Source organism: Prionailurus bengalensis, chromosome B1 (genome assembly GCF_016509475.1).
Source record: "Prionailurus bengalensis isolate Pbe53 chromosome B1, Fcat_Pben_1.1_paternal_pri, whole genome shotgun sequence".
Classification (NCBI taxonomy): domain Eukaryota; kingdom Metazoa; phylum Chordata; class Mammalia; order Carnivora; family Felidae; genus Prionailurus; species Prionailurus bengalensis.
Genome location: NC_057344.1, coordinates 7,077,439 through 7,094,597, shown reverse-complemented (window position 1 = coordinate 7,094,597; position 17,159 = coordinate 7,077,439). Strand labels below are relative to the sequence as shown.

The 17,159-nt window shown below is 44.2% G+C and overlaps 1 protein-coding gene across 6 annotated transcripts in view; it reads left to right on the top strand.

The window, feature by feature from the left end:
- Window positions 1–1,635, top strand: part of LOC122470277 (zinc finger protein 705A-like) — a 30,544-nt gene extending 28,909 nt beyond the window's left edge. For 4 of the 6 annotated variants that reach the window (XM_043557712.1, XM_043557720.1, XM_043557727.1 and 1 more), the window contains one exon: window positions 148–1,635. In XM_043557712.1, the coding sequence (XP_043413647.1) occupies window positions 148–795 (648 nt within the window). In that variant the 3' untranslated portion in view covers window positions 796–1,635. The remainder of the gene's footprint in view (window positions 1–147) is intronic. The other 2 variants (XM_043557746.1, XM_043557755.1) reach the window with 1 other exon arrangement.
- Window positions 1,636–17,159: the final 15,524 nt, after the last annotated feature.

Below are 17,159 nucleotides of genomic sequence, written 5' to 3'. Positions count from 1 at the left end.
TGTATGCAGGGGAGTAACCCATCATGTGTGTGCAAGTAATACTGAATTTTGATTGGAGACCATCACTGAACGATTTCTATTCCTATAGAGAAGGGAACGTATGGACATAGACAAAGCTTTACCAACCTTCCACCTCTTTCCCCAAAGCAGAAGTCTCCTTCGCCAGAGGATCCCTTTGAATGCAGTGACTTGGAAGAAGATTTCACTCGCAGCTTCATGGTGACTCGGCGTCTGTTGACTCCCACAGAAAAGACCCCCTGTGTCAGTAAACAGTGTCAAAAATCCGTTAGTGAGTCGTACCTTAATCAACACAAGCACCTTCACACTAGAGGTAAATCATGTGAGTGCCATCTGTGTGGGAAAGCCTTTAGCAATTGCTCCAGCCTGAGGAGACACGAGATGACTCACACCGGAGAGAAGCCCTACGAATGCCGTCTCTGTGGGAATGCCTTCATTCAAAGCTCTGACCTTAGAAAACACAATCTGACTCACACTGGAGAGAAACCGTACGAGTGTCACCTGTGTGGGAAAGCCTTCAGCCAGTCCTCCAACCTCAGACAGCACGAGAGAACGCACACGGGGGAGCAGCCGTACGAGTGCCACCTCTGTGGGAAAGCCTTCAGTAAATGCTCTGCCCTCAGACGGCACGAGAGAACGCACACTGGGGAGAAACCGTACGAGTGCCACCTCTGTGGGAAAGCCTTCAGTCAGTGTTCTGCCCTGAGACGACACGAGGGCACCCACAACGGAGAGAAAATTAGGAATGCCTTCGGCAAATGTCCTGACCTCACATGACCCGCGTGGCACGACTGTCACGAAGGCGGGCACCACGTCCACCACAGCGGTTAACACTGAAACGCGCCACAGGACTCGCACGTCGTTCGGTCTCATTCGTCGGACTCACGCAAACTTCTCTGGGAGAAATCCGCCGTGTGCTGTCCACGCGGCAAGACCTTCGGTCAGTGCTCCGACCACAGGCGACACGAGCACACTCACTCTGTAAATGCGAGGAAGGGACAGGTTTGCGGCCACGGCTCTCGGCCTCGGCACCTCCGTGCGGGGGAAGCCCGAGGTCGGTCATCACTGCACACGCCGCTCAGCGGGCACCGGGCCTGCGCCCAAGAAAGCTCAGTGAGGTCTGAGTAGACGCTCGCCCCAGATGGAAGAGGAGAACGCTCTTGAGGAACACCAAAAGTCACACCGCGGTGAAGACTCACGGGAACCCCTTGGCTCACAGAGAAGCCCCGTGGCGCGTGTGAGGACACAGACCCTACAGAGCAGTGTCACCAGCAGAGGAGAATCCAGTGGTCACTCACTTCTTAGCCAACGTTAAAGTTCTTACCCTAAGGAGACATCAGTCGTGAAACCAAAGTGGAGGTAACTTCAACTAGATTTCACATCAGAAAACTAAGTCGGGGGACAAAAACCTCTAAAAGAGCCTTTTGACGTAGAATTTAGCAAATATTTCAGGATTTTCAGAAAATAACTATTCATGGGGAAAATGTAGCATGTAAGTGCAGAATAGTAAGGTGATCCGGGAATACTGAATGCAGAAGTTTGTAAGAAATTAAATTTTTTCAATAGATTATTACTTGTAAATATTTAAACAATAAACCCTGTTGCTGAAAAATCTAATGTTGGTGAAATTCTAGTTTTCTCTGCGCGGTTGTAAACAGGGGCTCAAGCCTGCGCTCCTCGGTACGTGGGTGAGACTCAGCAGGACTCCGTGTCTCCCCCTTTCTCCAGCAGTTTCTTCCACACAGATCAGGTCCGCTCTTTCCAACGTGTCACCGTCAGCTGCCTCCTGCGCCCTGGTGGCACACAGCAGGGACGCTCGGCCCGGCCCGGCAGGACCCTACTGGACATCAGTGTAAGCTGCAGGGTTGTCTCCTGCCTGTGCCCCTAGGCGACCACATGGGGCCAGGGAAACAGGCAGTGGTCTTTCCAGACCAACGACATTCCTTGGAGTTTTTCCACGAAGCTTCTTTGGGGGTAGGAGTTCATCCCACAACCATACCTAACATCTGCTCAAGTGAGTCCGGAGTTATGTGCCTACCTGCACTCCAGAGCCACGGCCGTGCACCCCCAAGCAGTCCTGCAAAGAAAACTAGTACCATAAAATCCCCTAACCTGTCAGACATCACAGAAGACTTTGGCATAAATGTAACGTACTCTTCTCCAAACAAAATGAAAGTTCTCACAGGGGCCGTCTCCCCAGCTTTGGTCCCAGGCCCTGGAAATGCTCTGCCCTTCAACAAACCCTAATACTGGACCTAAACCTCAAGGGGGGGATGTTCTCTTCCCAAGCTGCCACAATCCTAAAATCTTAGCCTGGGACCAATTAAATGAGCACATCTCTGGGTGGAACTGATGGTTAAAAAAAATTTTTTTGAGAGACAGGGAGAGAGGCAGCATGAGCGGGGGAAGAGCAGAGAGAGGGAGGGAGGGAGACACAGAATCCAAAGCAGGCTCCAGGCTCCGGGCTGTCAGAATAGAACCTGATGCGGGGCTCAAACTCACAAACCATGAGATCGTGACTTGAGCCAGTCAGACGCCCAACCAGCGGAGCCACCTGGGCGCCCCAGATCATTTTTAAAAATTACCCACCAGTGATTTTACCCTGCAGCCAGGGTGAGTCATGTGCGAGGACAATAAGCAATCAATGTCCAACATCTTGGCACCCAGGCTGGAGAGGCAGGTCTGTGATCAGGCAGGGACACAGGGAGGTATGAAGGGGACCAATTAGTGATGAGAAATTCAGACCCTGGAGACAAACCTCATGGGTTTTAATTTCCACTGTCACAGCCAGTGAGATCTTGTTACTGAACCTTTCTGTGACTCATCAGTTCTAAGGCAGAACTAAGCTTACTGCTTTCACCTTCAGACTTATTGAAAAGACTGAGAACTCAGTTCTACATACACCAAGTTGTTATTACAGGTAATAGGTATTTTGTATTTGCCAGTGACATTGCATAAGCAGAGATGTGAATTTACCCCTCTGCCCTATTTTTATATTGACGTATTTCATAACCATTCTTAAAAATATAAACAGGTTGTAGTATATTTCATCTGTTTATAACAATATGTACCTTATCCCCATGCTGCAGTTGATTTTAGCTGTAATCCTGAGCCCCAACTAAATTTGAGACCATTTCTGGTGGCTTGGCTGGGAATCACACACCCTCTGCCCGTGTGTCTCCAGGAAGGAAGGGATCCATCCTGGTGCCTCCTGGGGGTGGGGCCTGTGCTAGAGTTGGGACCCCTAAGATTGACGCACACACCCCCTTCTGAGAGGATCTCATGTTCCAAGGGGCTTTATCTCCACCGACCTATGGATGGAAGTGTGCTGGGCCGCTGTACTGAGATCAAGGGACTTCAGGGCAGATAAAGGAAAATCTATGACTACAAGGTGATGGAGTGACACAACTAGCTTTGGGTAGCACATTGACAACTTGCTGTAAGGGGAAGTCCCTCACAAGTTGACTCCTTCCAGAGGAAAACTGTGGGGCCGCCACCCAGAAGGGGAGGCTGGCAACAGAGCTCCGGGCAGGGCGGGGGGAGAGCCATCTTCGCGTCCCGATGAAGTCTCATTCGCACACGGGGAGTCCCCGGGTCACATCTACGGGGGGCTAGCAGCACTGAGAGCATTGGGCGGTCCACGGTTTACCTTTATGGCTATGGCTAGCAGGTGCAATGTCAGTATGCACAGCACGCAGGCTCTGAATGGTTACAAATCTGCTAATCCGAGCTGTTTACAACAATTGGGTGTAAAAATGCGAGTTTGGCACTGGTGGGTTTTTAAGCTCATGGGCCTGGTCTGCTGCAAAGAAGTAAAAAATACGGAGACCATCTTTGGCTCATTTATAAACGAGGTCATAATTTCAACTGATTTGTCTTCGTGTTCACTGGTTATTTCTTTTGCCTGCTCAAATCCAGGGTTGGAGCCTTTCGTCATTGTACTCTTCGGAATTGTGCTCTTCGGCTCCAGAACTTCTATTTGATTCCGTCCTATAACTTCTGTCTCCTTACTGAAACTCCCAACTTGGTGAAATAACGTTCTTCTGGTTTCCTTCAATCCTTTGAGCCTCACGGAGACACCTGTTCTGAAGCTTCTGTCCAGCACGTGCACGGTCTGTGCTTCCTCAGAGACCGCATCTGTCCGATCTTCTTTTCCCGAGGGTGGGGTATACCTTCTGATTTCTTCACGTGACTCGTAATTTTTTGCCGAATACTGGATATTTTGAATATTAGAAGCGGTCCTCAGAAATCAGATTCTCCTACCGTCCCAGGGTCTGTTGTTATTACGCTTGTTCAGTGATTTTCTCAACTCTTTGTAACGGCTGTTCGGCGTGTGTGGCCCTGACGTCTGTTCCGTCAGCTCAGAGGTCACCTCGTGACTTGAGACCGATCTCCTTCAACAACCGCAGCCAAAACACCCCGCCAGTCACGGCAGACTGACTCTGTAGGCGCTCTCCTCCAGGGCTCGGGCAGGACGTCGGCCCTGTCCCACCCTTCCCTGCACCTGCTCCAGTGCTGACGGTGGACTCGCGTGGTGCCCTCACACGTTTTCCCAGCACGTGTCCAACAGCAGGCATCAGCGTGGCCTTCAGATGCCGCGGCGCTCGGCAGGCTTATCTCCCAGCGTCCTCCCGCGGGGGCTCCCTGGTCCGCCTGCCTCCCGCCCCTGTGCTCAATCCCTGCAAGTGCAGCTAGTAGATTTCATTGAGATGCTCTTGACATTGCCAGCCAGGAGGGTCCTTCAGCCCCCAGAGAGTTCTAAGGCCGTCGCAAAAGGAGAGCCCGTCCCTCCTGGAGCCCCCAGACGGTCCGAACGCACAACTACGATTCCCTGAGAACAACGTTTGTGTTGCCCTGGCACCAGAAGGCTGCGTCGGGAACGTGGGCCACTCACGGCTGCCACAAAGCTGGGGAGTGTGGCACAGTAGGTGGGCAAGTTAGAACATCACACTGCTGTTTTACTGAAATCAAACAGCTTTTGTTCTTCACGAAGCATCCCCCCAATTATTTGAACTATCAATACCTCATTCTCCAACTTAATTTTGCAATTTTTGTTTTCCTAGTCCAGTTCTGTTTCCCCTGGCATTTGAAGATTTTAACTTACCTCTACTCTCTAAAAAATCTTACTAACATTAGGTAAATATGTAGAAGGAATGCTATCTGTTGTGTCCAAATTCCGAATAACCAACAATTTATCCTCAAGGATTCAGTTTCATTTTATTACTTCCTGAAGACCCCAACTAACCGCCTTGTGTTTAGAGACAACACACATCATCATGGTATAACATATTTAAATACCCCTACCTTTATTTTCTAGACACACTACAACATAAAAAGTTCTTAGCGTGCATTTCTCTGGGGACAGCTTAATCTATGGCCTATAAGAAAGAATTATGGGAAATACCCTGCTGCCGCAGTTTTGGATTTTTGTTTTTTGTTTTCCCAGGACAAAAATTTAGTAGAACCCTAAACCTACTCCATATTTTAGTTACCTCCATTTCCAAAACTAGAATACAAACTCCCAGAGGAACTTAACATTGTTTTCTCCTGGTATATTTTACTAACACCCAGCAGGAGAACTCAATTCAAGACTCAGAGCTTTGGCAAGGCTGTTTTCCACATTACACAAATATTCTTGTGGTTAATACCTTTCAAACACTGCTCGCATGTCACTCCATAAAGCCGGTCTTAATTCTATCAGCCCAAGTTAGGTCCTGGACCCGGAGACCTTTCACAATACTTGGCTTTCATGTCTCTAGTACAGGCTTTATTTCAGTGTATCACTTCTCTGGAGAATTCTCCTTGAGTGTTCATTTATTCATCAAAACCGTGTACATGAAACATACCAGGCATTGGTCTGAGAGCTCAGGATGCAGAGATGAACACAGAATTATTTCTGACTTCAGAGTCTGGTGGGTGTTATATCCAGATCTTAGCTTGAGAAGCAGCAGTACAAGGCAGAGGTTACAGGAACACATTTAGAACCAGACATTGTCTGAAGACCACATCTACCATTTAGGAGCTGTGGGGCTTTGAGTAAATCATTTAACCATTTACTAATTGTGGATAATATTTGATAGGCTTTTTTGAGAACAGAATGAGTTAAATCATGTAACACATTTACAAACATGGCTGGTCTAGAAGAACTCCATGAATATATATTTTTAAAAATTGAGATGTTTCCTTGGAAAGCTTTCTTAAATGTCTCCACATTGTTCAGAATACCACGCTAATACCATGCTAAAGCAACACATTATGCTAATTATAAATTTCTATGCAACTAATCACTGTAGTATGGTATTCTGAACATACACATTTGATACATGTCACTAATTTGATCGATACCATTAATCTGTGAAGGAAGCACCCTGACTGCATTTGGCTTGATCCCCAATCTTGTGTGTTTGTCAAGCAGTCTTCAAACCCATGAGAACATCCCACCTGCTCACCAATTTCACACACAAAAAATGGGGACCTTTTGTTTGTACACTATTTAAAAAGACTACCCTACTTAAATGCACAGAATACATTTTGCATACAAATAATGAGCTGAGCAGAGCACAGATCTCCCATAACCATGGGGTGTGGGGAGACAGGGTGGTAACAGCTTCCACCCTTTCATACACCTGCCAGAGTTGCTCCGTTGTCATGGCTCATGCCAGGTAGGCTTTTATATCAAAGCCATCTTTCAATAACTTCTTCATAATAAGAACATTTCCAGCTTTTCTTTCATATCAGTAAAGTCAATGAACTATTTTGACTGTTGATATTTTATGATTATAGGAATATACCTTATAATCTAGTATATTGTTCATAATGAATGACTTCTGTTGCAGAATGGAAAAGCATGGAATGTATTTTGCTTTCTGTGTCCTTTTTTTTTAAATATCTTTTTAATGTTTGATTATTTTTGAGAGAGAGAGAGAGACAGAGACAGTGTGAGTGGAGGAGGGGCAGAATCGGAAGCAAGCTCTAGGCTCTGAGCTGGCAGCACTGAGCCTGAGGCGGGGCTCCAACCCACGCACTTTGAGATCATGACCTGAGCTGAAGTCGGACACTCAACTGACTGAGTCACCCAGGTGCCCGTGCTTCACATGTTCTTAACAGTATTTGAGGCCTACTGTGATTTCCTCATTAGAAATTCCATTTGAATTTTGTTAAACATAACAGGCAAATCTTTTTGCCTACTTAATAGGCAAATCTTTTTGCCTACTTAATAGTAGCTTGTAAGGCCAACTATAGTTACAACCATTTCTAGGGTTGGGCCTCCAATAACGATATGAGGTATTTCTTTCCCCCCCAAAAATAACAGCATCTGAAAGCTTTTACAAAATAGTCTGCCATTTTTACTTTTTGTTAACTCTACAAACCACCATCTACGAAACTCAGATGAAATGTTTTTAAAACTCTCCTGTTTGGGTAAGCGCTACGAAAAGCTATCAGATCTTCATGGTGCTACATTCTGTTTACACTCTTACAAACCTTAACAAGTTTCTTAGTTGGATAGTTGGATAGATTTGACTGTGCTAAAAGTGTGTATGGAAACACACAAGAACAAGAATGCTTTGGAGTAAGGAAGCCAATTACAATGAATCAATTCATCATTAGAAGTGCTATGAAATCAGCCTTTGGAAATGTTGAGACAAGATATGACAGAGAATTTTAAAATCTGAATGCTGACCCTCTTAGAAAAGCTATTTGTAGAGAGTAAGACACATAAACTCAACCATACCAGAACCACACACACACACACAAACATATGCAATACACGATCATATATTAGTTCTATTTACCCATCAATGTCAAAATTCTTCCAAATTAAAAAAATAGAGAATATGACTAGTACACTGTCAATTACGAGTTATTAATAGTAGGAATAATCAAACATGTAAGTAAGTGTTAGAAAATTATAATGGTGTTTTAAATAAACTTTTAATTTTGGAATAGATTGTATTCAGAATAATACAGAAAATTTCCAAAAAATATAAAGATATTTCCCATATACCTAAGACCCAGTTCCCTCTCTTATCATCTTGTACCACTATGCCATTTTTGACTCAATTTATGAATTAATATGTCATCAACTAAAGTTGATACGTCATTCCGACTTCCGTAGGTTTATCTTTACTGTTCAGACTCCCATCTAGTATACCACGTCATATTTATTCATCATGTCTCCTTAGGATCCTCTTGACTATGACATTTTCTTAGATTTTGGTTTTTGATGACTTTGACAGTCTTTAGAACTACCATTCAGGTTTATCTGATTTTTTTCCCCCATGATTAGAATGTCTGTGGTTTTTGGTATTGAGAGAAAGATAACAGAGATAAATAGCCATTTTCATTACTTCTTTATCAAGGCTCTATGCTTTCAAAATGACTTAATAGTGCTGTCAGATTTCTCCACTGTAAATTTACTTGTTTTCCCGTCCTTACTATTCATACTCTTTGGAAGGAAGTCACTGTATACAGCCCACATTTAAGGAATGGGGAGTTATGTTCCACCTCCTCGAAGAACAAAGTTATGAATCAGTTACTTTGTTTTTTTTCCTCTTGGTATGAGTACTATCTATTCTTTCCCATTCATGTATACACATCAATTCATATCTGTAGATTTATACTTTGAATCAGAATTCAATTCTACTTTATTTTGTTGTCCAAAGTATTTCAACTTTGGCGTTAGGAGATCTTTAATTTGGCTCTTGTTTTCCTTTTGCTTAACCTCATCTTTATTTTTTGTTTTAACTAACTTCCTTTTTAGAAACTCAAGGTTCTTCAGGATTGTCTGTACATTTCCTGCCCAGTCCTAGTATCAGCCATTTCTCTGAGGAGCCCTGGTTCATCCTATTGGAGACCAGTATTAAACCCAGGTTCTAGAGCTAAATGTGCTTGTTGCTACGGAGTGCCATTGCTTCTTGACCCTCTCAGTAGACACTGCAAGGAACTGTGTGTGCGCACGCGCTAACCTACGAATATACACCCAACTGTAAATATTGTTTATGAAAGCCATCTGTATCTGTGCTAAGCTAAGCACTAGTTCATAGTGATGTATCCAACATGGATTATTCTAACCTCCTTTCCATGCTTATCTCTAACTTCCTACCCTCAAAGTGAGGTACCTGGCTCCTCCTATCCGCCATCCTTTTTTAATTGTTAAATTCCAGTTCATGTGTATAGTGGTTTCGGAATTGTTAACTAGTACCTCCCTGGGAAAGAACTTTATCAAGTTGAGTGCACTGTTTATGTAACAATTCCTTTTGGTTCTGGTCTTACAGACTTCACTCATTCCAAGTTACTTAGGCCAGCCCCATCCTTCCTCCACCTACAGTTTCTTTGTTTCATACTTTTTAGTAAATTCATTGTGTAACATTCTTATTCCATTTTGGGATTAAGCTAGTTCCCAAAGGATTATTTTCAAATTTAAACTCATTAAGAGTCACCATTTTGGCTGTAAAATCGTAAGGGATTTGACAAATGCATAGGGGCAGGTAACCACCATTAAAGAGTCATTTAGAACGTTTCACTTATTCAATCTTCTCCTTTCACAGATCCCGGGAATCTACTCATCTATTTAGCATTTCTATAGTTTTGTATCTTCTCCAAGATCATAGAGATAATACAGTATGTGTCATTTTCAGACTGGCTTCTTCTACTGAGAAATATGCATGTAACCTTCATCCATGTCTTCATGTGGCTTCATACTTCATTGTCTTTTCATCACTGGATACTATTCCATTTCACGGTTGTTCGTTTTGGTTATATATTCACCCACTGAAGGACGTGTCGGCTCCTTCCAGTTTGGGGCCATCATGATAAAGTTGCTATAAATATTGGTGTGCTGTTATGGTGTGGGTCTAAGTTTTCAGTCCAGATGGATAAATATCTGGAAATACAATTATTATGAGACGAGACCATGTTTGCATTGTAAGAAACCTGCCAGACTGTCTTCTAAAGTATCTGTGTCACATTCCTTCCCACCACAGGTCCTCGTGGTTCCTCAGGCTGGTCAGAATGTTTTGTGAATTTTTCTAAATTTTAGCATCATCTTAATGTGCAGTAGTAAGTGGTAACTCACTTAATTTGCTTTTCCCTAAAAGTGAGTGGTGTTGAGGATGTTTCTGTATATTAATTTGCTATCTAAGTTCTGTATTGGTATCTCTCCTCAGAACTCTACTCATTTTTATTTTTTAAATTTTCTTCTTTTTAGGTGTTATGAGTCTTTACCATATTTTCCATACAAATCCTTTCTTCTGGTATCTGTTATGCAAAGATCTCCTTGTCTGCAGAAGCCTTTCCATTCTCTTAGCAGAATCTTCTGCAGAGTAACATTGTAATTTTGATGAAACTCGCCATTATCGATGTTTCTCTTTCATGGATCATGCTTTTGGTGTTGTATACAAAAACTTACCTCTATGCCCGAGTTCAAGTACGTATTTTCTTATTCCAGAATTTTTTAAGTTTGCATTTTGCTTTTAAGTTTATGTAAGTTCCAGCGTGTGGTGGGTTTTCTGTTCATTTCTCCACGCAGCGGAACAGTCCCTGCAGCTGTTACTGAAAAGAATCCCCCCCCCCCCCCCACCCCGCACCGCTGTGCTCCGAAGGCCAAGCTCGGGTGACTATATTTGAATGGGTCTATTTTCAGGCCCTCAATTCTGTTCCATTTACCAATGGGTCTGTTCTGTTGCCAATGTCGTTCTCTAATCGCGATGGCCCTTTGGGTTAATTTTTGGAATGAGCGGAAGGGGGTGAGGAATCTTCGACTTTTTCTCCCTAAGTGTGCAAGCTATTCTAACGTTGGAAACGGTTTTAAAAATCTACAACTTACCGGGATTCTGATTCAGATGGCATTGAATCTACTGACAAATTTGGGGAGATGTGTCATGTTAACAATACTGAATTTGCCTATCATGAACATGATTTGTGAAGACTCTCTCTGAGGGGCACCTGGGTGGCCTGGCCAGTTAAGTGACGCTTGATTTCGGCTCAGGTCATCGAGGTCACAGCACGGCGCCTGCTAGGGATTCTCAGCCTCCCTCTCCGCCCCTCCCCCGCCCGTGCTCTCTGTTTCTCTCTCAAAATAAAAGATAAAAAAATTTTTTAAACACTCTCTTTTATATCCTTTCACGGTGTTTCCGTTTTTGGCATGCAAATTTGTATTCATTTTGTTATATTTGAGATCTAAGCATTTCACTTATTTGTGCCGTAGAGTCTGAATACACAATTGTCAGCAAATTTAAAACTCCTTGACAAAATAAAAGACGTTGCACCCGCCTGAGGAAAATTTTCTCCACGACCCACAAGAACCCGGAGGGCAAAACGACCAAAACCGCGTCATTAGTGGGCACGCGGTCACCACACTGGGGGGAACCCAGAGCCTCCTTCCGTCTCTTCCAACAGGAGCTGACTTACTCCCTTGTTACGTAGCTGATAACCTCACGTACTTAATAATCCAAAGGCAGGCCCTGCTTACACTGGAGGCCAATCAGGATGAATGTCATCATGGCTCCCTTCTGTAACAAGGGCTCTTCCGTCCAATTAAGCAAATCATTTAGATACGGCCTTTATCTCAGCACAGATTTAAGCCATTATTTACACTGAAAACCGTGGCATCAGGTTTAAGGCACCTACTTTGTAAACTCCCTGTATCTTTCCCCTGTGCTTTTTTAACCCACACGAGGGGTTAAAACGTTTACACCTTGCACCAGGCACCTCGGGCGCTCACCCCCAGCGAAGGCGGCAGGGTCGTCGTCCCGCCTGGGGGGTCCCGGGGCTGCGCACCCCCTCCCCACCGTGCACGTGTGCACCCCGGAGCCGCACCAGGGCCCCTACATCCCCCGAAACAATCCCGAATCCCTGCACCTGCCCACAGCATGCTGTGACTTCCACCCAAAGGCCCTGGATGAACGGGCACGCCCGGAAAATACGTCCTGGGAAAAGCCTCCACGCCGGGCGGTGCGGATAAACAACGAGCTTCTCTCTCGCTATTTAAGAGAAACATCCCGCAACAGCCCCCTCCCACCAGTGCGGCCGCACAGAGACGTCACTCACGGCAGATACCGTCCCTCGTAGTCCTTGGTGTCGCCTAGTCCATAGCCCCCGGGAGGGAACACGTCCCCGGGCTAGCGTCTAGGGCAGGGGCGCGATGCGCAGATGCGCATGCGTTCCACGCGGGCCAGAGGCAGCGGGTCGGCGCGCCCCCTGCCGGCCTTCAGGGCGCAGCGCAGGAAGCTCTGCGCTCATCGGATGGACAACAGCACCCCTGGTCTGGTGATCATTGGTTATTGGTTACCTAAACGCAATCGGCTATTCCCTGTCACTTATGCAGGTGTTCACACTAGAGCCCAGATGGTGAAGAATAAACCGGCACTGCTTTCCCAGTAGAGAAGCTGCCTTATCACAGCATACACACCTGACTTGCATCAATGCTACATTGCGGCGCCACAGGGGTCAGAGGCTGCCTTTTTTGTGTGTCCAGAAGCAACTTTGATGAAGTAGAATGGAGTGATTCATTGGCTTTACTTCTATTATTGTTGCACTTGTGGCATATTTATGTTATTATTATACACTATATATATTACATCTGATTTTTTTCATGTCCTCCTATGCCACAAATTGAATAAACTGCTATGGGCTGTATTACTGAGAATGTCTACAATTTATGATAAACCCTCTTCCTCTCCTGCTTGTCCTGATTTTTATTCCACCACCATTAGCCCCTAAATCATAAAAGATTTGAGGAAGCTCCAAAGGGTCACACACATTCTCTGCCTGTCCTCACTCAAGTTCCCCTCCCCACAACTGTCTCCTTCACTGAGTCCCTGGGCGGGGCCTGCGGCTCCCTTGTGCTCTGAGGGGTCCTAGTTCCCCCCAGGACCTCAGGTTGACAGCCTCAGTCCCTGACAGTCAAACTCTCAGCTCCCTGGAGCCCAAACCCAAGGGTTTTGGCGTCACCTGCTGGCCATCGCGTATGCAACAGGTGCGGATGCTAGTGTGGTCTTCCTAATATTGAAAATAATCACGGTATTAGTAAAGCCTGTTAAAAACCCAAAACAAATGGGCAACAGCCTTGAAAAGTCCATGAGCAGACAACACCACGTTAGTGAAGCATGCTGAACTTAATTTATCTAATTTTTAATTTCAATTTGGCCTGGTTGTATCTTGTTTCTGCCTATGGAAATCATAAGCAAGACCTAAACCATTCCCACAAGTTCATTTGTGGTAACGAGCAACCAGTTCCCATTATTTTTAAAAATGTAGTAGCACAACGTATCGCTATCAATCATAAACAGCCCGTGTCTCCCCACTACATAGTGTGCTTTATAACAACATACCCCTGTGCCTCCTCCTAGGTTGCATGCATGTAGTGCTCTTGGATCACAGAGTGAATATTTAGTGTGTGCGCAGAAAACTTGCTTATTACAACTCAAGGATTCATTGATTCTAGTTCTATTATTACTTCATTATGCATATATCTATGCATTATTTTATATATTATTATATTAAACTCACATAAGACCTTTTTATCACTCTCTCCTTTGTCTCCTGATAGGATGCACTGACATTGGCGATAATGTTTACAGAATGTTTGTAATTAAATCCAGATCTTCTCTCCCTCTCCTCTCTGTCCTTGTATTTTCCCCTCTCCCCCTAGCCAATGAGCCCATGAAACGCTATTCCCCTCCAAAGCACCATGCTCATCATCCTGTCACTTTCTTCACCCAACACCCCCTCCCCAGAATGTGGTGACTCCTTCAGTGAGTCTCTGGGAGGGGCCAACATGTCCCCTGGGCTCTATAGGGTCCTGGCTCCCCGCAGATCCCCAGGCACTCTGAAATCAGCAATCCGGAACCAAAACGAAGGGTCTTGGGGCCACCTGCTGGCTTTGGTGGGTGCATCAGGTGTGAATGCATCCATTTCTCCCAACAGTGATAACAACCACGGTAGGAGTAATGTCTGTTACAGTCAAAAGCAACCGAAGACTAGTGTTGAAAGTTCCCGAGCAACAGCACCAGTTTAGTCAAATAAGCAAAGCTCATTTGCCATATTTTCCAATACCAACCGACCCTGGGTCTTGGCTTTTTCTGCTTCTGGAAATTGTAATGAAAACATAGTGTTTCTCAAGGTTCAAATGAAGGATCGAGTAATGAGTTCCACATGGCTGAACATTCTTATAACCAGTCACTGTGCAGAAGAAACAGTCATTCTTCTCCCTGAATATAAGCTGGTTTGTGACAATATATCCCTGAACCCATCCCATGTTTGGAGTACTTCAGGCTCAGAAAGTTTTTGCGTGTGTCCTGAATTTTCACCAAGTACTATTCAACAGTTTATTGGTGGTACTTCAGTATTGCTTAACTTTGCACATATATATAATTTTTACTGTATACTCTATTAAAGCTACATAACATGGGTTCTTTTTATTACTCCTTTGTCACCTGCTCAGATGCATTGTTATGTGCCCTTATTTTTATAGTCTTTGCAGCTTATGAAAAATCCTTTTTTCACCTCCTCCTTGTCTTGGTTTTTATTCCTACACGACTGGTTCATGAGCTCATGGGAAATGCTATTTGATTCCTAAGAATCATGCAACTTCTGAGCCTTTCCTCACACGACCTCTTCTCCCCAATGTAGTGTCTCCTTCACTGAGTCCCTGAGAGAGGCCAGGGGGTCTGACAGTGGCTGTGATCAGCTTCCTGGAACCAAAACCCCGGGACAGGTACTTAGCACCACCTGGTGTCCATGGGAGATGTAGCCGGTCATCCTTTTCATATGATAATAATGACAGTAGTATTAAAGTCTGTTAAAATCTAAAAGAAATGGAGCCCAGCATTGAAAATTCTCTGAGCAGGGAAAACAAATTTAGTAAAACAAGCACATCTTAAATTTGGCTATTTTCTGAGACTCACTGGTTCTGTGTCATATTTTGTGTGTCTTCTGTAAATCACAAGCAAAACTTGAACTGGTTCCCAAGGTTAACTGGCTTCCAAATAGCCAGGAAGCAATTCTTTATGATTAGAGAGTTATAATATTATTACCAATCACTGTGAAGAATAAACTTTCACTGCTTTCCCGGTATACAAGCTACTTTTTTTCTTTCTTACAAGCTACTTTATAACAATACAGTCCTGAGCCTCATCCCATATGTGGTGTGAGTCTTCCTGGGTCATAAGTCATGCACTGTTTTTAGTGTGTGCACAATAAACTTTTACTAAGTACTATTCAGTTATTCATTGCATTTACTTCTGTTACTGATACACTTGACATATATACATATTATTTAATATACTAGTATATTAAAGGTATATAACATGGTTTTTTTAATAACTCTAATTTGTCACCTAAGATGCATTTTATTTTTATAGAATCTATTTTATAGAATTTATTTTATTTTTATAGAATCTCTGCAATTTAATAAACATAAATCCACCACCCCTCCTCTAGCCCATGAACCTATGGGAAATGGTATTCCACTCCAAAGAATCATGCTCTTTCTGTGCTTTTTTTTTTTACTCAGTCTCCCCTCCCAGAATGTGGTGACTCCTTCACTGAGTCCGTGTGAGGGGCCAGCAGCCCCTGTTTTATCGTGGGGTCCTAGCTCCTCCCAGACCCTCAGGTACCAGTGTCTGATGGCAGTTCTGATTCCTCTGCTTTTTGGAGAGGAAACGACGGGGTTATAGTACCACCTAGTGGACATTGGGGGAGGCGCGCAGCGGATGTGAAGGCTTCTTTGTTCACTTGTTCATTCTTTTGTTTATTATAATAATGATGATACTATTAAAGCCTGTTAAAGTCAAGACAAATAGAGGCAGCGTAAAAAATTCCCTAAGCTGAGAAATTCAGTTTAGTGGGATAAGCAAACCATCATTTAGCTTAGTTTGTAAGACAGATTCGGACTGAGTCATTTTCTTTTTCATGTCTCTGGAAATCAAAAAGCAAAACTAAAACGGTTTCCCAAAGTTGATATGAGATAACCGCAAAGAAATTCCCTACCATTAAAAAAAATTTTAGGGGCGCCTGGGTGGCGCAGTCGGTTAAGCGTCCGACTTCAGCCAGGTCACGATCTCGCTGTCCGGGAGTTCGAGCCCCGCGTCGGGCTCTGGGCTGATGGCTCAGAGCCTGGAGCCTGTTTCCGATTCTGTGTCTCCCTCTCTCTCTGCCCCTCGCCCGTTCATGCTCTGTCTCTCTCTGTCCCAAAAATAAATAAACGTTGAAAAAAAAAATTAAAAAAAAAAATTTTAATAGTATACCTAGTCACTGTGAAGAATGAGCAGTCACTGTCTTCTCATTATATAACCTGGTTTGTAACAATCTATTCCTAAGCCTCATTCCCTATTTGGTTTCTATGCTCTTGGGTCCCAAACTGTCTTTTTGGCGTCTGCACAATGAACTTTGTCAAATTACTACACTGATTCGTTGACTTTCTTTTTCCTTCTCTTATTTATTGCTGAACTTTTGATAAATAAAATGTAATAGAATTATATGGAAGGTACATAATATGGCTTCTTATCACTATCTTTTGTCACCTAAGATGCATAGTTACAGGCTGTTCTTTTAATAGAATCTTTACAATTTATGATAAATCCTTTCCCCTCTCCTTGTCCTGATCTGTATTCCCCCACTCCTAGCTCACGGGCCCATCAGAAATGCTTTTCCACTTCAAAACATCATGCGCCTTCTGTGTCTTTCCTCACGCAACCTCCCTTCACCAGAATGTGGTGCGTCCTTCAATGAGACCCTGGGCGGGGCCAACAGCTCCCCTGTGCTCTGAGGGGTCCTAGTTCCTCCCAGAGCCTCAGGTCTCTGATCAGAAACTTGGAGCCCAAACCACAGGGTCTTAGCGCCACCTGGTGGCCATGGGGGATGCATCAAGTGGGGATGCTTGCGTCCACGTTCCTCTTGGTTAAAGAAATGGGGGCGAGAGAGAAGGGAGGGCACAGCAGAGACCTAAATGAAGAGTGGAGACTAGAAGCAGAGCGGGGAGACCACAGGAACCTTCCCGCGGCCATGTGTGGGGTCTCCAGTTACTGAGAGATTACTGAAAGAACTCGGAGACGTTCCTTATTTCAGGAAACCTAAACAAAACCAACAAAACAGAAAATACTAACCTTTTACACATCAAAAACCTTTTACAAATTACTAAA